General features: G+C 44.0%; 2 protein-coding genes and 1 long non-coding RNA gene across 6 annotated transcripts in view; 2 read left to right on the top strand and 1 right to left on the bottom strand.

Moving 5' to 3' along the window:
* Positions 1-22,842, bottom strand: part of VLDLR (very low density lipoprotein receptor) — a 34,249-nt gene extending 11,407 nt beyond the window's left edge. For 2 of the 4 annotated variants that reach the window (XM_033237204.1, XM_033237205.1), the window contains exons 1-3: positions 22,176-22,317; positions 7,827-7,946; positions 3,066-3,188 (exon numbers count right to left, since the gene is read on the bottom strand). In XM_033237204.1, coding sequence (XP_033093095.1) covers positions 3,066-3,188; positions 7,827-7,946; positions 22,176-22,257 — 325 coding nt within the window. In that variant the 5' untranslated portion in view covers positions 22,258-22,317. Of the gene's footprint in view, positions 1-1,547; positions 1,671-3,065; positions 3,189-7,826; positions 7,947-22,175 lie in introns of all 4 variants that reach the window. The other 2 variants (XM_033237203.1, XM_033237202.1) reach the window with 2 other exon arrangements.
* LOC117098521 (60S ribosomal protein L13a-like) lies at positions 8,577-9,237 on the top strand. Its single transcript, XM_033237209.1, has one exon. It carries the CDS (start codon positions 8,600-8,602, stop codon positions 9,209-9,211), a length of 612 nt encoding a protein of 203 aa, XP_033093100.1. The 5' UTR covers positions 8,577-8,599; the 3' UTR covers positions 9,212-9,237.
* LOC117098522 overlaps positions 22,577-24,682 on the top strand; it is a 100,691-nt gene continuing 98,585 nt past the window's right edge. Inside the window, exon 1 of the long non-coding RNA XR_004443443.1 lies at positions 22,577-22,659. This is a non-coding gene — a long non-coding RNA (uncharacterized LOC117098522). The remainder of the gene's footprint in view (positions 22,660-24,682) is intronic.

Here is a 24,682-nt window from a genome sequence, read left to right as displayed (position 1 = left end):
CCTAACTTACTAGTCCAACTTAAAGGCTACAACAGAGTTAAATCAAGAACACAGTCTCATTGTACAAAAAATGAAGGCACACTATAAATAAGAAGAACAGAAATAAGGGACCAAGAAAATAGTTGAAGACTGGAAATTAATTTGAGATGAGAACCACAATTGACTCTAAAAGTGGCTGTGATAAATAACAAGCTGAAACAAGGGATTTCAATTTGGAAGGCAGAGATTGAGTTGTCCTTGAATCAACATACAGCTTGTCAGATCTCATCACTAGTTGAGAATATCATGCAACGTAATACTCACAAGCATTAAGACACTGTTACCAAAAAGAAGTGAACCACATACTACCATACATGGTTCCTCTTTTCGGTCCTTTAAATAAGGATCAGGAATAACAGGTCTTAAACACTTTCCATTTTGAAAAAGTCACTGCCAGGGCTGTAATCACCATTTAACAATCAGGTATGCTGACAATGATAAGCTAGTCCTACTAGCCAATTGGTACTTTGACTTAAATTCCTGCCAAACATTTCAAGGTCACAATTTGGTGGCAGTTAGAATAGAGACCACGACTCTCTTGGGAAGCAAAGTCTAGATTTATAAGGGAAACACTTGGCAGCACGAGGGCTTACCAATACAGAAAACTCAATTCTAGGATTGAACACTAAAACTCATTGGACTAGGTGCAATGGTATTGACCTCAGAAGGTGACTTCTACACACAAGACTGGTGTTTCAACTGTAAGCACCCTGAGCTCCCTTGACTACTACTATATCAGGAGACCCATGCTTGTCAGACCTGGGTAGGTTTTAGAGGCCCTATAAAAAGGGCGGTAGCTTGAAAGAACATTCAAAGCACTGTTTGTTCAACCTAGCGATTTTCCCAGGACCTCACCTTCAACATGCATTTTATTAAAGATTTTCCAAGACCAGAAACATGAAAGAATAGGAAACAGAGTTAGCTTTCAGAGACAGGAACTGCAACAGGAGACAAAGGTATCACCAGTTGGGTAGACTTTTCTTTGGGTATCTGAGGCAAGATGTTAATTCATGCTTCTGTGTCTTTTTTTTTTTCCCCCGAAAAGTTATGCCAGAATCTAGTTTAGGGGCAAAGAAATGTTTGTATAATACTCAAATAATTTATTCCAATAACCCAATCAAGTTTAGACCTATGAATGTGTTTGCCAACCCTACTCACCTAATTTTATTGTGCCAAAGTGCAAAAGGCACATGAATTACTGTCACAACAGAGACAAAAGCCCACACAATTGCTGCTTCCCTGAGCTACTGCTACATACAAGTGCCTTGAATGACTTACCTTCGTATTTCTATTTGCCTAAAAGAAACACCAAGCAATGGCCAATTGCCATGTGAATGTCTTTTAGGGTTTTAGGGCAGTTATGAAGGACGAGTAATTGAGCAGATAGTGAAGTCACTGAAAAGTGAGTCAATGTCAGTGCGTCTTCATGCTTAAGTTAGTTTCCCCTGCCCACCCTTCCTTTAGGAAAAGGGTCTTTGGGTTACGTCACTCAACACTGATCTTCTTACCACAGTTTTCTTCATCTTCTCCACTGTCACAATCATTTTCACCATCACATCTCCAGGACACTGGGATACACTGAGTAGAATGGGCACCACAGCTGATTTCATTTATGCGGCATGTTCTCATATCTGTTGATGATATACAGTCTCAAAAGAGCCTCAAAACTGATCAATGCAAAGCTGATGCTCCTGTGCTGCCTGGAAGCACTAATACCTATGACTCAGTAGCCTGGCACATGGTGAAATTCTAACCGGCTGAAGCCTGGGGAGCTCTTTCATCAGCTCCATTCCTTAGAAGCTGTGCCAACCTATGCTACCTGGCAGTGTACCTGACAGCCTTGACCACGTCACTCCTTCAAGGTCCCATGGCGTGCTCAGTTCTGGCTTTTGTTTTACTTGGCATGGTGAAGTTTACTGGCTGGGCTGCTCCTAGACCACTATTTATCTGTTGTATATCAAGTGGACACACCCAGATATTGTCATCTAATCTCAAATGCATGAAAAGTCAGATGGTCAAACACCTAGGAAATCTTCTTTTGCCTAGATTCCTTTACAGGCCTCCTTCACAACCTCCTTTAAATTGACATCTTGCAAAGTAGAAGCATGCCCTAATGCTTGACTTGACGAGGTCATTCTCCACTAAAACTTGAGGCTGAATCTTTACACAACCTGTCTTTAGCTCGCAGGCCTTGAACTCACTTGTCTTGACCAATATTACTCCCCTCAACTTATCTAGAAAATTGAAAGTAACACCCTTATCTTCCTTTCCATTTGATTTTCTTTCATAATCACATTTTAGACCTAACTTTTGTTCATGTTAGTCCTTCTTTAGTGCTTCTACCAGTGCAGGCCTCTACTGACTCAAAAATAAACTCTAAGACTTTCTTCTCCTTGACATTCATGTGATCTCAATTTATATGATCCCAAACCATCATTTTTTATGGTCTCATAGACTGTTTCCTAAGGACACAGGTATACACTTGCATACCTATGAAGTTTATCTTATTTAAGAATAAGCTGTAAGATTTCCATTTTAGTAACTTTAGGTTACATGTGTGTCAGAAGTCACTATTCACCCAATTACTAGCTACCTTACCTCTTCAGTAATAGCTTTTTAATAGTATGAGAAGCTGTGCTTCTAAAAGCTTATGCTTGGCCCATAGGGAACCCTCACTTCTTGACTTAGCTTCCAGGACCAGAGTACCATCTGCTCAGAGTCATTATAATCAAACATTTGAAATCTATGCACCTAGTCAAGGAGTTCTTGATTGAATCTGCTGACTTCAGTTTTAAGTATTCAATAGTGAAGCTACCCAAGAGAATGTAGTCTTGTTGGACCAGGGAGAACATTCTTTAAAGGAGGCTGATAAACTGGTAATGATTTTACTGACTTTGGAGTCAATTGACCTAAACTTTAAGGTGGGCAAAGAAAACTGAATACCAAGTAGTAAATTAAGCAATACTTAGAAATGTGAGACACCGAACAACTTAGGAAAGTTCAAGGCCAAAGCAAGTTACACTCACGGCACTGTTCTGGGCTTTCATCTGAACCATCTTCACAGTCAGGATCTCCATCACACTTCCATCGGTTTGGAACACACTGGCCATTGTTGCACACGAAGTCAGATTCAGCACACGTCTTCTTTACTACAAATGTTTATTTGAAGGGTTAAAGTCACTTACCCACAGCCCTAGCTTCACATGAGGGCTCACACTGCATTTTGGCATGTTTTGCTCTTAAAAAAGCTGAGTCAATGGGCACTCAATTGCCAATATCCAGGGGGAAACTTCAGAAAAATTATTATTTTTTTTTCAGAGAAGGAAGATGCTCATTTGAGAGACTTGGAGGAAACTGAAGTCAAGGTCAGATAGAAGTTGCCCATTATCTTACGACTCGGAGATATCTTACATTTAACTTCCTGCCTATTGTATAATGTTGAGATTAAGTAACACTTTCATTTTCTACATGTATTTCTTCCAAGTCATTCAAGTACTTCATACATTTAACAGCTAAACATTCCCTCTTCTGACTGGATCATAGTAGAACTGTTTGCTGGGGACTGAAGTGTTTGTTTCCACCCAAAATTCATGTGTTGAAATCCTAACCCCCAATATGATGTTATTAGGAAGTAGGGCCTCTGGGAGGTAATTAAGTCATGAGGGTGGAGTCCCCATGAATGGGATTAGCACCCTTATAAAAAGAAACCAGAGCACTTGCTTTCTCTCTCTCTTTGTAATCTACTATGTAAGGACACAGTGAGAAGATGGTCATCTGCAAATCGGAAAGACAGCTCTCACCCGATACCAGATCTGCTGGCACCTTGATCTTGGACTTCTCAGCCTCCATAACTATGAGAAATAAATTTCTGTTGTTTCAGCCACCCATCTATGGTGTTTTTGTGAGAGCAGTCTGAGCTGACTAAGACACTGTTCAAGGGGCATCCCTTAACAACATATGTGTTTAGTGTGGAGAATGAAGGCCAAACCCCAGTACTGAATATTGTCACCCATACTGGTCTACAGGGGCAAAGGAACTCATCAGGTAGAAAGGGGAGAGAACTCAATCAGTGTAACAAGAGATGTTGTATTTAGAATTCAAGGGAGAGATGATTTTAGCCTTTCTAGCCAAGGGGTAGGCTAACATCAATCAGCTAAAAGTCACTGAAGCTGTCAGTGCTAATACCCATAACTGACTGCTAATGTTAAAATAGCCTAAGGAAAGGAATTGATTCTGCTGCTAATTCTTGCTGGGGTAGGTCTTTCCCCTATACATAGGGTTACCATGCAAATTTTTGTCCAAAATTGGACAGTCTCAGCAGAAAGGGGACACTGTTAATTAATCCAGAAGATAAGTATAAACCAGGGCTGTCCTAAGCAAATTGGGCAGCTTGATTACCCTACCCATGAAGGAATCACAGAGTAGGATGAATCTTGATATAAAGTAGCCACACAAGATACCCTAAGCTTATCTTTCTTAGATTATATTCTTTCTTGCCTATATGCTTATAACTTCTACCCAAATTTCTATTTTAAAACATTCCTCTATAACATATATTCTGTGAAGATAAATAAGGGAAAAATTCACAATTTGATGAACATTTGAAAGGGACTGTTTCCCAAATCACTGGCTTAAAGTAAGTAGAACTCTCAGAGTTTAGAGTTTGCCCTTGGACCACTCTGGTTCAGTGTAAGATATTATAAAGGGGAGAGACAGTGATTACAGTTAATTTCTAGAACTCAAGATGGGTTGGCAAATTATGATGATCTAAAAAAGATTATCTCCTTGAATTACATAACCAAGGAAACAAGACTAGCCATGCTAGCTTTAGATTCATGTCTGTTTCTAAAATCACTGAAAAACTCAAACACTAGTGTTAATGAATTAAGTGCTATTCAAGGCCCATGTTCTCCTGAGCATGGAGGAAGAAGTCAGAGGGTCTGCAGGGTTAGTTGCTGTAATTCAACCTGTGATATTCTTTGGAAGTTGCAAAAGAGGGAGTAGTGAAATTGCTGTAAAGAGACCCATGATTTATTTAGTTATTTATTTATTTAATTTATTTATTTTATTTATTTATTTTTTTTGAGACAGAGTCTCGCTCTGTCACTCAGGCTGGAGTGCAGTGGTGTGATCTCGGCTCACTGCAAGCTCTGCCTCCGTGCAAGCTCTGCCTCCTTGCAGAGGCCATTCTCCTGCCTCAGCCATTCTCCTGCCTCAGCCTCCCGAGTAGCTGGGACTACAGGTGCCTGCCACCACGCCTGGCTAATATTTTGTATTTTTAGTAGAGACAGGGTTTCACCGTGTTAGCCAGGATGGTCTCAATCTCCTGACCTCGTGATCTGTCCGCCTCAGCCTCCCAAAGTGCTGGGATTACAGGCATGAGCTACTGCTCCTGGCAGGTTTTTTTGAGACGGAGTCTCGTTCTGTCGCCCAGGCTGGAGGGCAGTGGCACGATCTCGGCTCACTGCAAGCTCTGCCTTCCCGGGTTCATGCCATTCTCCTCCCCCAGCCTCCCGAGTAGCTGGGACTACAGGTGCCCGGCTGGGGCTACACCATGCCCAGCTAATTTTTTTTTGTATTTTTAGTAGAGACAGGGTTTCACTGTGTTAGCCAGGATGGTTTCAATCTCCTGATCTCATGATCCACCCGCCTCGGCCTCCCAAAGTGCTGGGATTACAGGCATGAGCCACTGCACCTGGCCCCCCATGATTTTAAGTCTTAGAAAACATAATGAGGATGTGAAAGATTGGCTGTATACCACAGTGTTTGAGCAAAAGATAAACAGAGACAAATTGCTGTAGGGTTATCTGTCTTCATCTGGAGCATAGACTGGGAGGGTAAAGAAAGGATATTTGAACTGGGCCTTGAGACACAAGTAAAAATTTAGATGTGCTACAGAGGAAGAGAATTAGCAGTTACATATTTAGAGTACTTAGGTTGCTGATTAATTAGCTCAGCCTAACACTCTAAAAGAATGAGTTAATGAGACCAACAGAAGCACATGGCTTAGAGAATCTAAAGTTAAGTTGACTATGCCTACTGACATACTGGAAATAAAGAACCATGCTAAATATTATAACCAAGTTCCATATTAAGAGATTAGACCAAAAATAGGAGGTAGCTTTGGAAGTTTTAAGTAATTCTACAGCTTTCCTCTTCCATAGAGAAACAAAGTAAGCACTCAGAACTTCCCTGATTGTAATGCTTCCATTTTCTTTCTCTACTGTCACACATGGGAAGTAGAAACAAATTGTGGGTACGAATACAATTTTTCCTACCTCAAATGATCTTGATTAGATATATATCTACCTCCTTTTCTTTTCCAAACTGTCCTACCATGTGGCTAGTAGAGAGTACTTATACAAGACTATTTTAGAAAAATCCCAAGTTGACCCAGGTTAGTTCCTACTGAGTCAGATGGTAAAAGAAGACTTTTGTAATATAAAGAGAATAATTGCTTTTTAAGAACAAGCAATGGGTTTTGCCAAATATATAGTTTAGAATAGAGAAAAAAAATTGCAACTTACAACGGGAAAATAGTTGACAAGAGTGAGGACTCTCTAGGGAGATATTTAGTGAGGGAACTAAATTACCTAGGTAACCCAGAAATAGCATGAGACTCAATGTCTTGTGGAATAGATTAAAATCTTAGTGTTAAAATGCAAATGATGGGAAAGTGTTGCACAGGAGAACTATTCTTGGTCCTACGACTGGATGTAAGTTTCTTCCCTGAGACTGTAGAATTGACTTTCTTATGCTTCCAAAGGAGCTGCTGATCTGCTCTACACATTGGCATAAAAACACCTGTGATACTGCTCAGAGCGAACAGGTGTAGAACAAGGTCTGCCATGATGCACACTGTATAGCCTTTTAGTAATGATGCATGAAGAAGTAGGTAAGGGCGTAACAAGGTGTCAGTTGGTGAGACCTATATTTAGTCTCTACTTTTCTTCTGTATTTCTACCTTGTATAGTGAACATCTTTATATAACATCTTTTAAAAGATAAATGACAATGTTAGCACCAATATTCACATAGAATATTGTTTCAGAATGTTTACCACATGGAACAAAAGGATCCTAGAGCAAACTTCAGCATGTATTCATGGTATCTAAATGTGATCTTGCCATGCAGTTCTCAGCTGTTTTGGCTTGACATGAGGTTGTATAGATTGCATACATAGGCATTTCTCACAATGATCTTTTGATAGATGCTGATTGATGGATGTGACACTGTATCCCCATTCTCTTGGGGAGAGAATGTCTTCCGCTCTGCTAATGCTTTAGAATTAGCAACTATTGTAGGCAGAGAATTAAAAAAGAATCCTTATCTGATCTTTGATCTGTGCTGGCTTGTAGTTTCTATGTCAGGGGTTAATTAACCCCCTGAAACTTTATGGGATTTTCTCATGTCCATGGCTTGCCTTCTTTTCTAGGATTAGAGCTATTTGAAAATCAAAAGGGGAAAGAAAACAGTCCTTTCTAAGCAATCTTCTGTTTGTCTCTATTTCTGGTCCTCTTCTTCCTTCTCCCAGATTCCTATTCCACGTTTGTCTGATCTAAGATAAATTAAGTCTTGTCATTTAAATGGCACATCACCTTATTCCATTCTCAAGTTGATAACCCCATGTCAAAGATTCAATTTTATTCCTTTACACAGAGAAGTACAGATTCTTTAGACTCTTTCAAAGCAACTGTTAGAAGTGATTTTATTTTCAGAATCTCAATACGTTTGCAGATTAACATCATATTTTAACAAAATGCATAAGTCATCAAAGTCTTTACTTACCACAGTTCTTTTCATCACTGCCATCAACACAGTCTTCATCCCCATCACATTTCCACAACAGCGTAATACAGCGACCATTCGTGCACTGGAATTGGGAGGGTTCACATTTGGCTTTTCTCCCTGGAATAAGAATGGAACACTCAGCAAAGCAAGGATTGGTTATAGATTTAAGATACCTAATACCCATGGATGGGGACCTTCTAAGAAGGATACTGCAGTCTCGACAGGCTGTAACATCCTAAGGGCCAGAGTAGGATGAATCTTCAGCCAGTGACTGACAGTAATTGCGTTCTTAGCTGGGTCCATCCTAAGACTAAATACTAGATTTCCCAGCCTGTTTCTTAGTGAGGTACAGCCAAGTGACTACATTCTGACTAATGGAATGTAAACTGAAATGGTATATACAACTTTAGGAAACGTCCTTAAGAGGACAGAGGATCCATTTTCTTTCCATCTATTCATTTCTGGTACCTGAAAATTGGGCATAGTGGCTGGAATAGTGATCTCGGGCAAATGGAACCAGACCAAAATAGAAAGAATCCAGATTGCCCAGAGACCACAAGGGGCATCATCTCTGCCTCTGGACTCATTTTTCTCATTTGTTGAAACTACATGTGTGGCTATAATCAGCCAAGTCCTAATCCTTTAATGGCATTTCTTGTCCACATCCATACTATTATCCATTAATGATGTTTTTCTATTACAAGCACAGTGAAGAAGATTTAGAAGGAGCAACAAGAATAGGGTAGGAGTTTCCCAGGCGGCTGCCGAAGATGGCGGAGGTGCAGGTCCTGGTGCTCGATGGTCGAGGCCATCTCCTGGGCCGCCTGGCGGCCATCATGGTTAAACAGGTACTGCTGGGCCGGAAGGTGGTGATCGTACACTGCGAAGGCATCAACATTTCTGGCAATTTCTACAGAAACAAGTTGAAGTACCTGGCTTTCCTCCGCAAGCGGATGAACACCAACCCTTCCCGGAGCCGCTACCACTTCCGGGCCCCCAGCCGCATCTTCTGGCGGACCGTGCGAGGCACGCTGCCTCACAAGACCAAGCGAGGCCAGGTTGCCCTGGACCGCCTCAAGGTGTTTGACGGCATCCCACCGTCCTACGACAAGAAAAAGTGGATGGTGTTTCCTGCTGCCCTCAAGGTCGTGCGTCTGAAGCCTACAAGCAAGTTTGCCTATTTGGGGCGCCTGGCTCACGAGGTTGGCTGGAAGTACCAGGCAGTGACAGCCACCCTGGAGGAGAAGAGGAAAGAGAAAGCCAAGATCCACTACCGGAAGAAGAAACAGCTCATGAGGCTACGGAAACAGGCCGAGAAGAACGTGGAGAAGAAGATTGACAAATACACACAGGTCCTCAAGACCCACGGACTCCTGGTCTGAGCCCAATAAAGACTGTTAACTCCTCATGTGTGGCCTGCCCTTCCTCCATCGTCACCCTGGAATGTGCGGGACCCAGGGGCAGCAGTAGTCCAGGTGCCACAGGCGGCCGGGGACATAGAAAGCTGGGAGCAAGGAAAGGGTCTTAGTCACTGCCTCCCGAGGTTGCGTGAAAGCAGAGAATTGTGCAGCTGCCATTTATCTATGACCAATAGGAAGAGCAACCAGTTACTGTTAGCAAAAGGGAGTCAGAAGACGGGCTGGAGGGCCCTACCTTGTGAGTGGGGCATCTGTTGGACTTTCCACCTGGTCATATACTCTGCAGCTGTTAGAATGTGCAAGCACTTGGGAACAGCATGAGCTTGCTGTTGTGCACAGGGTATTTCTAGAAGCAGAAATAGACTGGGAAGATGCGCAACCAAGGGGTTACAGGCATCGCTGGTGCTCCTCACCTGTATTTTGTAATGAGAAATAAATTGCTTTCAAAGAAAAAAAAAAAAGAATAGGGTAGAAATAGAGACTGAATACATGATTCCTCCTCTTAGAAACTGAGGTCTAATTGGAAAACAGGTTTACAAAACAGCTCCAAGATAAAAAGCAACAAGAAAGTATAATTAAGAGGGAAAGGAAGATCAGTCGTCATTTAAAGACGAGAAGAAAGAAAAGTGAGGTGGAGCTGAAGATGTAGATTCTATTTCTCTGAATCTGTTCTTCTATGCTTAATGTATGGATATTTAATGCACACAATGGTGTGAACTAAGACTTGTAATTGGGACAGTTGGTTTTTTTGCCCGGCACAGGCCAGCTGATGTTCAGGTGTTTCCTATCATTAGCAGTTCTGTCCTTCTGGCGGATGTGATTGCTTTACGATAAAAGGCACAGATGTGGCCGCTTAAAGCAAATATACTGCAAATATTTGAGAAAAACAGTGGAATCATATAGTTCACGCAGACTACTTAGGGAGGGTTTCCAAGCAGAAGGCCTTCCGATTTCCTGCCACCTTTCAGCATTTGCAGCTGTGGCACGCTGGCATAAGAACTGATATTACAGAGACAAGCACAGACTGGAACTCTTGTGTTATGTGCACAATACCCTAGTTGGTCTCCCTAGTGTCAGCTACTCCCTGCTGTCTGGGAGCATTCTGTGCTTTGTGGCTCTTCCCAGGGAGATTAAAATTTGACCCAAATCAAGATGACCATATGGGTGTGGTTACTTCCTTGGGTATTAAATATCTTGCTTTTAAAACTGCATCTATCACTCTGCTCCCATGAGTCTAATTAAGCTAGGACCCAGCTACAAAGCAGAATGGTTTCCTACCTTCATTTCATAATACGTTTTCTTTCCTCACATGTTTTATGGGTTGTAATATACTAGGGATTTAGAAGGGGAGCTAGAGGAGGGTAGAGATTGTTGTCAGGAAGCATCACCTGCGCGGTTTTATACTGCAAAACCAAATATGACGTACCTGGTGCCTCTCCCCTCTTCCTTCATTGCCACTGGATTCTTAATATGTCTGCAATATTCTCAATGCTGAGGGTACATGTCTTGTAGTTCTATATAACCTTACTACCTTTGGGGACTGTGAAGGTGGTAAGACTCTACCTTGAGTAATCAGAAAAAGAACGATTTGTAGTCTGAGAACATAGGTATAAATATACTTGGAAAGAACAGTCAGGTTGGAGTCAGGATACAGTAAAGGTTGAAAGCCTTTGATTTTTTTTTCTTAAGGTTTTAGTTACCAAAGGTTAAGTCAAAATGAGACAAAAACATTGACATTGATACCTACAGTGTCAAAATGGGAACCTTGTAATCAGATTTGAATAGGAACTTAAAGGTCAATGTCAAATGATAGTTTCCCACCTCAGGGTTAAGGCACCTGGAAGACAACCTCCTTAAAAATGAGTTTGAAGCTACAGATTTCACAGGCACTTAGAGTGGTCTGGGATTAAATATGGGTATACAGCATCCCAAGGCTGATATTTACTCTACTACTGCCTTAAAGAGGGTCTCTGAATTTAGTTGTAATATACAAGCTATTGACAGTAATAAACTCTACTAAAATCCTAGCAGCTCTGCTCCAAGAGTCTATATTGAGCAGACTCAGGACAGGCATCAGCATTTTCTACTAAGAAAATATCTGAAGCCAAAAAGGAGTTTAATTTCTAGCTTTTCTTATCCCAGATATTTCCACTTTACTCAAGCTTCTGCCTGATCATCATAAAGCTGTGTTTTACCCTCTGTCAACCACAACACACACACACTCCAATAAGGAGAAGTAGCAATAGGCATTAGTAGTACAGTGTGCTACTAAAATGTCCCTGCTTGTTTAAAAGAATGACATTGGGGTGGGGGTGGGAAGACAAGCTGGCTTTATAAAGGATTCTTTAAAGAGAGGCAAATAAAGACCTTAAGCGTTATGGCTATGCCTCTTCGTTTCCTAAGCACTTTGTTTTGAGGGACTGCTACTGGGCAGAAAGTGCTCCCTAGTTCTGTTTAATTCTCTGCTTCCCACAGAGAGGGTGAGTCCAGACACTAAATCGAATGCCGAGCCCTTAGCCACTGACTGGAACACTGTTAAGTTTTCTGTTCAAGTTTTTAAAAGGTTCTACCTTTCCACCTCTGGGACTCAGCTGGGACTGCTGCTGTGCAGAGCTCTAGGAGAACTGAAAGCACCAAATGAGTTAAGAAGCTTTTGGTTTCCAAAGCTTTGGGGATTACAGGATTGTGGACCTGCAGTCTATTCCCATCCATGAAAGTTAAGTCTCAAATTCAGTATTATACTTTCATAAAGGGAACAAGTTGAGCTTGAAATCATCTACGCTCGAGGTTCTTTTAATTCTTAGGGCTAAGCTAAAGCAGATGACACCTCAAAAAATACCTTGGAAGTAGAAGTGCTAGGCACTTCGGCTCAGACAGGTGAGAAGTTGGGGTAAAATGCAATTGTTAGTGGGTTCCTCAAAGCCATGAGGTTTCACAAGAATGCCTTAGGTTAAGGGGCGGTTGAAGTGGAGGCAAAGGCCATGCCCTGTGTGTTCCACCTCTGCCTCTACCAACACTTTCTTTTGAATGTTGGATTTTGTTGGAAGAATTTGAAAAGGGTTCTATTAAGAAATTGTATAGGTTTTCTTCCAGCTCTAATACTTAGAATATCTCTACTCCTTTGGGTGAGGAGGTTGGAAGTCACTTGTACCTACTCACTTATGTGGCTATTTAAATTTGTAATGCATGAATTCCTGGAGCGTCAAAAAAATTCTCACCTTTACTATCGCTTACATAGATGGAATCAGACTAAGCACACTTCAAGGCACCTATTTTCCTGGGAGCCTTGCTTCTCTAAATAGTTAACATTGCTACACAGACACATTGGCAGTTCACTGGCTCCAAGAAACTCAGGGTTCTTCTTGGTGCTGTTTGTATAAATTTATGGGGTACATGTAAAATTTTGTTACATGTATGTAATGAATGCATACTGATGAAATCCGAGGATTTAGGGTGTCCATGATGCGAGTACATTTTTGTTACAGTCGTTGATGTTGTTTCTTCTATCTTACTGTATATCTGTATACAGTATATATCTGTATTCTTTTACCTGCTTTTCATCTGCCCTCCCTTTCCCCCGACTTCTGAGTCTCTGTCATCTTTCTACCGTCTACCTCCATGGAATGAAATATTTTAGCTTCCCCACATGAGTGAGAACATAAGATATTTGTCTTGCTGTGCCTGGCTTATTTCCCTTAGCATAATGACCTCCAATTCCATCCCCATGCTGCTGCAAATGGCATGATTTTCCCTTTTCTCCATATCCTCAGCAACATCTGTTGTATTTTGTCTTTTTAGTAATAGCCATTGTGACTGGTATAACATATGTCATTGTGGTTTTGGTTTGTGTTTCTCCGATGATTAGTAATGGTAACGAATTTTTCATGTATCTGTTGGTTATTTTTATGTCCTCTTTTGAGAAATGTCTATTCATGTCCTTTGTCCACTTTTTAATGGGATTTTTTTCCCCCTCTTGAGTTTGTATATTCTGGATATTAGTCTCCTGTCAGATAATAGTTTGTAAATATTTTCTCCCATTCGGCAGGTTATTCTTCACTTTGTTGATTATTTCTTTTGCTGTGCAGAAGCTTTTTAGTTTAATTAAGACCCATTTCTCTATTTTGTTTTTGTGGCCTAAGCTTTTGAGATCTTTTTCATAAATTCCTTGTCTAGACCAATGTCCTAGAGAGAAACGCAGGGTTTTTAATGCATATAGAAGCCAGCCTGCCATTGTCTAATTTTCCCTGCAGGGGTTGACTTGGAAGAACAATACATAAGCTTCAGTAAAAAACTGCATAGGCCTTTGGGTAAATACCAAGCCTTCCAGATGGACTACAAATCTCCCTATGGGGCTCTGAGCACCCTGGCAGGAGCACTCCAACATGCATGCCCAGAATATAGAGCAAGTGGCTCTGGTACCAGGCTCAGAATGTACTTCAACCTGCATAGAGGCTCATGCTGCCACACTGCTGGGGCCACCGGGGCCAAGCATTTAATTCTCTCATGCCCTTACTCATTGTTTGAGCATATGGGTGTTATTTGCTGGAATTCCTTCAGTCCATTTGTTCTGGCACTTCTGGGGCCACGAAGGGCATTTATTTTTAGTCTAGTTCACTTCTACTGCCTGCCACTTTAATGCCAGTGTTTCTATTTGTAAGCTAAAACTCCTTTCAGGACAAGCAAATTTCTGAGTCAGCAAAAAAGTTTTCCTATGGGGAGAAGGGTTTGTAAGAGGCAAAGTACCACAACAGGTGTTAAGGGAAATGTTCTGAGTTGTCAAGCACAAAGGTTGTATTCTCCCCTTAAAGTCAGCCTCTGAAACATTGTAAGAACCAGTTTGGGCCAGGCACAGTGGCTCATGCCTGTAATCCCAGCACTTTGGGAGGCTGAGGCAGGCAGATCACCTCAGGTCAGGAGTTCAAGACCAGCCTGGTCAACATGGTGAAACCCTGTCTCTGCTAAAAATACAAAAACTAGCCAGGCATGGTGGCACACACCTGTAATCTCAGCTGGGAGGTTGAGGCAGGAGAACTGTTTGAACCTGGGAGGTAGAGGTTGCAGTGAGCTGAGATAGTGCCACTGCACTCCAGCCTGGGCAACAAGAGTGAAACTCTACCTCAAAAAAAAAAAAAAAAAAAAGTTGGGGGCCACTAAAAAGTGGTGAATATGTAGGCTAATTCTTCTGAGTCACGGAAATAAGTGCATTTTACAGTTCAATTGTCAGCTTTTTCATTTACATCAAATTGATCTTAAGAATCATGGATATAACTGAATCGTTTTTGTTATTGGTCAAACACCACCCTAAGACTTCACATCTCTTAGCTTTTAAAATTCTTAATCCTGCATGGTTGGCCCTATTATTCCTCTTTTACAGATCAGGAAACCTGCTAGAGAAGGAAAGTACAGTCACTTGTCCCAGATCGCCCTTTGCAGAGCTAAGAGTTGAATCCAGGCACTGGCTCCAGATACTGCGTTACTAAGCATCAATTTAGATTGAGCCTTGTTGTTGAGATGGAGGCCTGCTTTCCTTCCCCATTCTAAGTTTTTAAAAATGCTGCTAGAATTCCTCAGCAAGTCTTCTAAAAGGATTACAGCTCTTGCTTTTCTTGTCTAGGGTTCAAGTCAGAGGAAAGGCCCTCCATCTGATATACCTTGAAAATCGTTAGCTTCTGTGAGTGGTAAACTAAGTCAGTCGTTCTCAAGCTCCCGTGTGCATCAGAATCCCCAGGAAGGCTTGTTAAAACACAGAATGCTGGGCCCCAGCCTGGATTCTGATTCAGTAGGTCTAGAACAGGGCCTAAGTTTGCATTTCTAATGAGTCAATGTTGACACATGAACTCAATTAATATTGAATTAATGTTGCCAATTTCGGTCCACACTTTGAGAACCACTGCACTAAGGTTAAGAAGCTACAGATTCTACCCATAATGTAAGTGGCTCTTTCATTTTCAGGGTTGTAACATCTACTAATAACACCCTCATAAGGCCTAAAGTTCATCACAGGAGGACAGGAGATAAATACCTCTTTTACAACACACATGATAGTAACACCTGAGTAAAGCCCTCAAAACTATTTTGTAGAAAAAATTTATTTGGGTGTCTTACTAGGCAGAGGTTCTTCTAAAGTCTATCCTTCCCTCCCTGTGTGGTCTATCTTTGATTGGCCCCATTATTTACTCTAAATCAGTACTCCAGAAATAAGCCCAAATTCTTCCCTGATATTTGGCCATCAAACCGTGTCCATGCCCAAGCCCTCCTCTCTCAACTGATCTAAAGTTAAATCTCTTGTTCCTTTGCCTCCAGGCTGCCACATTCTCTACCCATATCAAGCAACCTAGTGATTCAAGCAACCTAGAATAGCCAAGAATGGGGTCATTTCTCGGCTTACCACTATCTCTAGGATTAAGTTCCCTACTAATTTCCTCAGACTTTTCCCTACTGGTCACCACCCACCATCTGCTATACAGGCTGAGCCAACAGCTCGAAGGGGGCCCACTCACTTCCCCATGGCTTTGCCCTTCCTCATGGCTGCTTTGTCTCAGTTTGTTCATGTTGCCCTTGTCCACCCATTCACCAGGAGTGGGCTCAGATTGTATTCTTGAATGAGGTCTCAATGCCTTTTTTGGAAAAACTAGTTATGGTCTGACTGCTTTCTCATAATAGTCCCTGTCACAGAGCCATCACACAAGGAGATGAGTTCAGCTACCATTTTTTACCTTTAGACACAGAGATCTCCTAAGGCATGGCCTGCAATTTACATTTGTAACTCAGGACCTGGTGCGTGACATCCTACATTCTCTAGGCACTAGTTGGTAGTCTTGGGTGCATGAGTTGATTTATTAGTTTACTAATAAAGCTGGTCTCAACTAAAAACTTTTGTCAATAACATTTTCCCCAGCTTTTCAGAACTTGAAACCAAGTGTGACTGGTTGTTTTACTAGCTAGAATACTTTGAAACACTCGAGGTTATAAAGGTCCCTGTTCCCTATACCTATGAGGGTACCTTCACCTCATCTTTGTAACATTTTTTTTTCTTTTTTTGAGACAGAGTCTCGCACTGTAGCCCAGGCTGGACTACAGTGGCGCGATTTCAACTCACTGCAACCTCTACCTCCCGGGTTCAAGTGATTCTCCTGCCTCAGCCTCCTGAGTAGCTGGGATTACAGGTGCGTGCCACCACACGCCGCTCATTTTTTTTGTATTTTTAGTAGAGATGGGCTTTCACTATGTTGGCCAGGCAGGTCTCGAACTCCTGACCTCATGATCCGCCCACCTCGGCATCCCAAAGCACGGGGATTACAGGTGTGAGCCATCACGCCCGGCCTCTTTGTTGCAATTTATCATTTAAAAACAGTGCATTTTCACACACTTGTCTGTCAGAATGAGTGTGTCCCTTTGGGTGTGTTGGCTTCATTTCCATGTGAAAAGAGAGGTTCTGACACCTGAGAAAGTTAGCAGCAGCTAACTGGTAAGGTTAAGAGTTTGATATATCAGACCCAGATTTTACTTCTGACATGTTTTACTGCTCTTTCGTAATACTGGCAGTAATCCATTGTTGCTTGAATCATATCACTTTTGTAGGATTATCTGCAGAGATAGAATTTTTACTGGCTTTTTCATATTAAAGTCTAAGTTCTTGGTGATTTTAGGGAAACTTCATAAGCTAGAACCCAGATAGCACATGGAAACTCCAGCAATCTTCAGCTGCTATCTGCCTCTTTTATGATTAAGTCTTAAACAGTGGATCTGCTCACTCCTCTTCAGAGTTTCTATTCCAAGTGGTCTTCAGCTGTTTCCTGCTTTGATTCCCCCACTAGACTAAGTGCCACGAGTGAAGGAACCTGTGCTGTGGTCACTGTCCCTGTGCCTGGTGCCATACGGTAGGTACTCAGTAGATGTACATCAAGTGGTTTCAAGAAGATGCACAAAGATGACCAGCAGCAATCTGCAACCTACTTAGTGAACATATAGATAAGTTAATACCTCAGATCTGGGGAAGTCTTTAAGAAAATGAAAGATTAGAGGCAGTCTATAAAATAGAAACCCTGTTTACTCACAGTATGTGGGAGAACTATTAAGTTCTGACATGTGATGTAATCACAAATGCTGTCTATCGCCAAGGCTTTGTTAGGTCCCTGGCTTGGCAAATTGCAAATCCCCCCATCCCCATCACCATGTCTATATACATAAAGGCTACCCAGATGCCCCCCAAGTTGGCAAAATCAGCTGTTCTAGCCAGAGGCTCCATCTTATAGTTTCCAGCATCTCTAAACTACAAAGTAGGCAAAGGATCTCTAAGCAAGCATTGCAACATTTCTAACAGAATCTCCACACTTACCCTCACAGGACCTAGCAGGCATTATCTTGCTTAGAGACACAAAATAACTACTGGGGCTGGGTGCAGTGGCTCACATCTGTAATCCCAGCACTTTGGGAGGCCGGGTGGATCACGAGGTCAGGAGATCGAGACCATCCTGGCTAACAAGGTGAAACCCCCCGTCTCTACTAAAAATACAAAAAAAGTAGCAGGGCATGGTCGTGGGCGCCTGTAGTCCCAGCTACTCGGGAGGCTGAGGCAGGAGAATAGCGTGAACCCGGGAGGTGGAGCTTGCAGTGAGCCGAGATAGCACCACTGCTCTCCAGCCTGGGTGACAGAGCGAGACTCTGTCTCAAAAACAAACAAACAAACAAACAAACAAAAACTATTGGGCCAAGCTTTCCTAGGAGACTTCACTCAATGGGAAAAATATGCTAAATTTATGATACAGGTTGAACATCCCTAATCCACAATCTGAAATGCTCCAAAATCCAAAACTTTGAGTGCTGACATGATGCCATAAGTGGAAATTCCACACTTGACATCATGTGACAAGTTGCAGTCAAAACTTTGTTTCTTGTATAAAATCATTAAAAATATTCTATAAAATTACCTTCAGGCTATGTGTATAAGGTGTATGTGAAATATAAATGAATTTCATGTTTAGACTTGGGTCCCATCCCCAAGATACCTTATTATGTATGTGTGAATGTCCCAAAATCTGAAAAAATCTAAAATCTGTGGAACCCTTCTGGTTTCAAGTATTTCAGATACGGGACACTCAACCTGTGTTATCATTTGCCATCTCATTTGGTTCCTGCAGTGCAGTTAGTGTATCTAACTAAGTGGTATTAAGTGTTTAGTTTTTGTTGCAAGCCAATAGAAGAACTTGGCAAAGAGACACTGATTTAGTTTGAAAAATGCAGAGAGTAAAATTGAGATGATTTTTACTTAAAAGCCAGATTCTCCTATAGCTAGGTTAGACTCTGCCCCAACTCTTCAGAAGAACTGTCAGTCCTCAGATTTTCTAGCCCAAAACTCTTAGGTGGCAGAAAAAATTGTCCCAAATTGTCCCTGGACTACTTACTTCCGCTTAACAAGTCTATCTCGCCCACAACCTCAGTAGATGGTATTTTTGGACTGTTTGCCTTGAAAGTAGTCTATCATGCTGTTGTCCAAGCAGTCTTTTGAGATTAATTAATTAGTAGGGACCAAACTAAGCAATTTTGAATTTAATCAACCAACCATGGAGAGGGCAGTTGTATTAGCCACCACAAGGAGCTCCCTAAGGCAGGCACATTTACGATGAACATCATTATAGACCTCATCAAGCCCTTTAATGCATTAATTTCTTAGGCTAGTATATGAAGGTGGTTTTCCAAATGAAAGTCAGTATCCAAAGTGAATGCAATTATTACTTTAAGTCATGTAGGCAACTGCCTCATTTTAAGCACTTTTCCGTGCACTGAAAAGAACGACTTTATTTACATTCTGTGAGAAATAGAAAATGGGCTAGATATTTAAAATGAATTCTATGCTGTGTGGCAAGTCTTCAAGGTTTGGGATCAAAACCCGAAGCCATATGGCTGGGTACTATCTGTTCCCTTGATCTTATGGTCATGTTCTACTCTAGGAGTTCTTGTTAAGTATCACCAGTTTGTTACCACTCCTGGAGCAGAAGAGGCTTGTAACAACTTTTTTCCTCTTCCAAAATTGTAATAAAACTACTCAAGTCAAGTCAAGTTTATGGTTATTCAATTTTATGACAGGTAGAGACACTTGGATCAGGTCTTCACTTCTTTTGAGCATGGAGGCTGTCACCTTTGCTAGCAACATTTTGTGTTAAATAGCAGTCTATTGTACTAAAGTCTTAATATTGGCAGCTTTACTTGACCTTTATACATGCTTTAGGTATCTGGGGACTTCGGCCATAAAAGCAAACAATCAAAACGACACAGGACAGACACTATAGGTAAATGCCACATAAAGTGGGCAAGAGGGTGATTGAGGGAACAAAGCTACACTAGGTTTCAAGAAGCTGTTACTGCCAAGGAGGGCTTGGCTGGTGACCTTCCTTTACACAGTCCTTGCTCACATGAGTGATCAGGCTTTGATAAGGGTTACTATCGTCATACCTTCATTGGTGCTATCTGGATGAGCCAAGTTTACTTTCCATGCCTTCCAGTTTGTTCCCTCCAGGTCTATTACTACCACTAGTAACACCAACCCACTTCTCATGGTGAGGGAAGTTTCCTTCTACTCTTAGCCTAGTTGCTAGCCATATATGAATAGCTCTCACAAAACCTTGGTTTTTTTAGAGTTTGGCCTTCAAGAAGACATCATACCACAGATTTTAATCCTGACTACTCAGGCTGGAGGAAAATGTCCTAGAACCCCCAGGAATTGTGCAATCAGGTATACCAACTTCTCAATAGCTTTAAGTTCCTTGCCAGAGTCTCAGTGCTCACCTGCCTTGTCCAGGAGTACCGTGGAACAGCACCATGTGCCAGTGGAGAGATGGGGTATGGTAGAAGCTACAGGGTAGAAAGTGAGCCCACATGCCCTGGGACTTTGAACTTAAGACAGATGCCAGTTGGGATTGGTTTAGAGTCAATACCTGCCTCAGCCCAAATTTCCTCCAGTTCTGAAAGAATCTGCCTCCTTCCCTTTGAAGAATTTGTTTTTCCCATTGTTCCTGGCATGTCAAATATTTCACATGTGACAAAGAGGATCCTCACCTGCCTAATACAAGGTGAATATCTGGCTTTGACTAACGCAAGTCAGTTTAGGTGCATTCCTAGCATTCTATAAGGTAAAGTTAACCTCTAGTGGAAGGGACATGCAGCAAAAATGAAACTTTTCTCTCACCTTCCTGGATAATTGTCCCTCCTGGTATACCTTAGTGTTTTGAAATGTTACAAAAGGCATAATGCATGTCATGGCACTATACTGAGAAATCGTTTAATACGTTAGTATTACTCATCCATTAATGATTAATGCTAGCGTTTGAAAACTCTTGTAAGCAGCGCTTTTGTAGGCTCTCAGGCTTGTTACACATCAGATTCCACGTTCACTACACATTCGTCCTCTTCAAAGAGTCCAGGCAGGGGAAGGCATTTGAGGAGCCTGTGGAGTCTCTTACTTTCCATTGAAAGTAACACTTCCCGTGCTGCTCGCTTAGGAGTCCGCGGAATCATATGACCAACCTAAATGTGATCGCACCGCCAGCCAATCGCAGAGGGCAGAAAGGCCAATCCCAGTTCACACCCTCCGGACAGTGGCAACTAAAGGGCAGGGGCATTCGGAGACGTAAAAACCCCAGGCATTGCCCGAGAGGCTCCTTGACCACATACTTTAAAATTCGCTCTCACTTCAGGAGCACGTGACTGCAGGCAGGCAGGGCCCCTTAAGCCACCTGGCTACGGGAGCTAGGGACTCTGGAATGGGTGTTTCGGGCCGGGGCGGCTTTCAGTCCCAATTCCCCGCAGCCGACAAGCCCCTTGGCGTCACATCTGAAGATTACTTCTGGGACGCGCTAGGATTCTGACTGAGTCCTCTTAGAAGGGCTTCCTGTCGCTTGTCCAGGAAAGTTATGAGGCCCCAAGTGGGAACGTGGCTGAAGACCAGGCAGGGCCCCCAAGCCCCTGCGGCAGACTCTAGGGACCCGACAGTAGTCACCACTGCCCTTCTCAACAAGACAGGGCCACACACTCGCTCTCGCGCTGTTCCTTTGATTTATTGTTTAGAATGAAGGCTAATTACAGTCACTAGCCTAGGACTCAATTCCTCTCGAGGAAACGTCAACAGGAAGGAGGATCAGCAAACTAACCTAATTAAGTCTTCGTTCCACTCCCCCTCCCCATTCAGCTACACGAGACCCGAGAGGTTTCCAAATGCCGCCCGAGGCGTGGAAAAGGGAGGGGAGAAGCACCCAGAGGACAGTCCTGCGTAAAGCCCGCTCCTCCCCTACCCCGCACGCCGGAGAGGCGGCCCCGCGCCGGGGGAGACGCAGTCTGGGTGCGCAGATTGCTCACTGCCCGCGGCTCCGCGGAGCCTCCCGGCTGCCGCCCACCGAACGTGCGCCCGCTCACGGCCGCCGGAAGACTCCGAGCCCCGGCCCGCACCTGGCGCCCCGCGTCCCCGGAGGCCCTCACCTTCGCCCACCGTCCGCTCCCACACTCCCTGAGGTTCGAGGGGCGCGCCCCGGGCTGCCGCGCACGTCTCGGCCCTCTACCTCATTCCTAACACTCCGCCTGGCAGAGGAGGCAGAACCATTGTTCAATGCTCAGAAGCCCACATACCTCAGCCCCTGTCAAGGGGGCGAGAAACGAGGCAAAGCAGCGGCTTTGGGGGAGGCGGTGTGAGGGATCGAAGACTAGTTCAGGCGAGGTGTCAGGACACCCCAAACCCCACTGTTCCCCAAGCCTGGTTCCCTTTAGCCGCGGCGCTGACAGCTCAGAGGCGCCACCAGTGAGGGGAGGGAGAGAAGGCGAGAGAGAGCCGAGAGGCGCCTCCTAGGAGGCGGGTGGGCAAACGGAGACCTGCGCCTCGGGGTCTCCCGGTGCCCCGGCTGGGTCCCGGCCCCCGGCGGAGGGGCGCGTCCTCACTCACCGGTTCCGGTGGCGCCGCTCTCCCGGGGGGCCCAGCACAGCGCGAGCAGCAGCCAGAGCGCCCAGCGCGCGGACGTGCCCATGGTGCCCGCCTGGATGGTGCCGCCGCCGCCGTTCGCTCCGCACAACAAGTTACCAGCCCTTCCGAAAGGAGGAAGAAGGTGGGGGCGGGGAGGGGAAAGGGGGAGAAGGAGGGGGAAGGAGTTGGGGGGGGAAGGGAGCGGGGAAGAAGAGGGCACCCCCTCCCCTACAACTTGCACAATCTCCTCCCCACCAGCCAACCCACCCACCCATCCACCTCCCCGGGCTGCAGCAGCAGTGCAAGCCGAGCCTGCGAGCAGAAAATAATGCAGGCGCTGCAGAGGAGGGGAGGGAAGAGGAGGGGAAGGAAGGGAGAGGGGGTGGGGAGCCAAGAGCAGAAGAGAGGACAGAACAGAGAGGAGCCGGTAGCGGAGCACCCACACCGGCGGCGGCTGGAGCTCGGGGTGAGGAGCGGGGAGGGGGCAGGAGGGGGAGTGGTCAACGGGAGGCGCGGCGGGCGGGCGGGAGCGCGGCGGCTTCAGTCCTCCTTTCCCTCGACGCGCTCCTCTTACACGCGCCGGGCAGCCTGGTGCCTGCGCCGGGAGTGTGCGAGTGTGAGCGTGCGTGCATGAGTGACCGTGGTCGTGGCTGTGGCCGCCGCCGCCACCCGGGCTGCTTTAGGGGCCCGGCTGCTCCGCGCGGCCGCCTGGGGCTCACGGGGGCCCGGGGCGGCCGCTGGTTGGCTCGCGCACCGCCCTTGTCTCCAATCCCGGGTGCCTGTCCTAATTTCCTGATCCAGGGAACCTGCCGCCGCAGCAGCTGTGCGCTCTCTACAGTCATTACTGTACCCTCCCGGCATCCGCCTGTAGAACATGCAGCAGCAGCAGCAGCAGTTAGCGCTGATGCAACTATCGTTGCTATTGCCACTGCCTCCCCACTAACGGGGCGTGCACCTGGGGGGTACTTGCAGTTTCCAGGGGCAACAATCATCTCTCTACCACCCTCTCCTGCGCCCCTGAGAGAGGCTGGTAGGTAGCATCTTCTTCGGGCCTCCTTTCTCCACTCAGAAAGTGATGAAGCTGAGGGACTCCAAACGTTTGGGGCGCTCAAATGTGGGGTTTGGGATGTTGGTCTCAGTCGCACGCTGAGATACCATTTTCCTAAAAACTAAATGTATCTTTAAGTGAGAGAGTGTGTGTTTGAAAGAAAGAGTGCGGGCGGTTGTGACTGCTCCTCTGTAATAGAACAAGACTAAAATAACCCAGCCTGGGATAAGGAGAAGGGAAATTGCTAGCGCAGCTTTGCGTTTGCTCATCAACGATTATAGTTAATTGCTAATTGCACAAAATGATAGTTTGAGGGCCTGTAATTAAAAGCTTAACCTTTTCTTGTTTGGAAGAGACGGGCCCCATACGTTTATTCCTCTTGATATACTTTGTAACATTCAATTACAAGAATCGAGGAAAGAATAAAGGAAGCAAAGGCAAGACTCCTAGAAAGGATTGATTCTTCTTTTGGGCCTGACAGTACCTGAGTCTATAATTTGCTTTTTGTGTACTTCAGTTTTCTTGCACACTTAGCCCTGGTTGAGGTGCATTGTCTGCTGTGGTCTGCTAAGCATCTAACCAGAGTGGGAGGGCATATTGAGCGATTTTACTTTCTTAAATAAAAGGTTTTTAGGTATTTTTAAAAAGTTGTTTTTATCTTGATTCAAACTTGGAAGATTTCAATAATATCATATTCTGACTCTATTCTGTTGGTGATCTGAAGAGTAGTGGGCACTGCTTCACTGTCTTCTCCTTGCCCTGGTTCTTCTGGAAATTTGTCAAGGCTAGCAATCAGGGGAGATGTTTGTTAGGAACTTACTATATCCAGGAGACACACAGGAGAGGAAAATTCCAAGTCAGGATATGTTTCTGTGGGACCAAAGATATCCTGATTGTGACTGCTAAGCCTGAAAGGGCTTAACTCTAGGTATGGAGGGGATCTTGCGCTATAGTTCATTTTGAATGCTATTTTGCCCACCCTGTGATTACACAGTTGATACAAACTGCAGCAGTCACACAGGTTGCATGTGAAACAACTAACATTTGTTTTTATGACATGTAGTAGTGAAGATGCATGCTGGTGTTAGTCACCAAACGGCATTGAGATGTGATGGGAAAACCTTAGTGCATGATGTCTTTCATATTCTCAGGGTTCTGAAATGCCATCTGATGAGCTGTCGCTTTACACAAGAGGAAAGGAGTAGAGGGGATGGGTGGAATCAATACGAAAAGAGGCAGCATTAATAAACAGTTGTAAGACTTGATTTAACACTTTTCTCAGAGATATAGGTATACTACAAGCTATACATTGATATGGTATAATAAGACTTTGAAAAACATGTGTGAGTACTTTCTAATTCTCCAAGGGATATAAATAAACTTTCGGTGAACTTAGCTGCAGCTCTTTGTTCAATCCTGTAACTTTTTTGTTGACTCAAAA

The sequence above is a fragment of the Trachypithecus francoisi genome, unplaced genomic scaffold, assembly GCF_009764315.1.
Source record: "Trachypithecus francoisi isolate TF-2019V2 unplaced genomic scaffold, Tfra_2.0 Lachesis_group16, whole genome shotgun sequence".
NCBI classification, from domain to species: Eukaryota; Metazoa; Chordata; class Mammalia; order Primates; family Cercopithecidae; genus Trachypithecus; species Trachypithecus francoisi.
The sequence above is the reverse complement of the archived record's forward strand: the minus strand, read 5'-3'. Positions and strand labels throughout refer to the sequence as shown.

Coding starts and splice junctions, on each gene's coding strand:
- LOC117098521 (XM_033237209.1), top strand. CDS start 8,600: ATGGCGGAGGTGCAGGTCCTGGTGCTCGATGGTCGAGGCCATCTCCTG.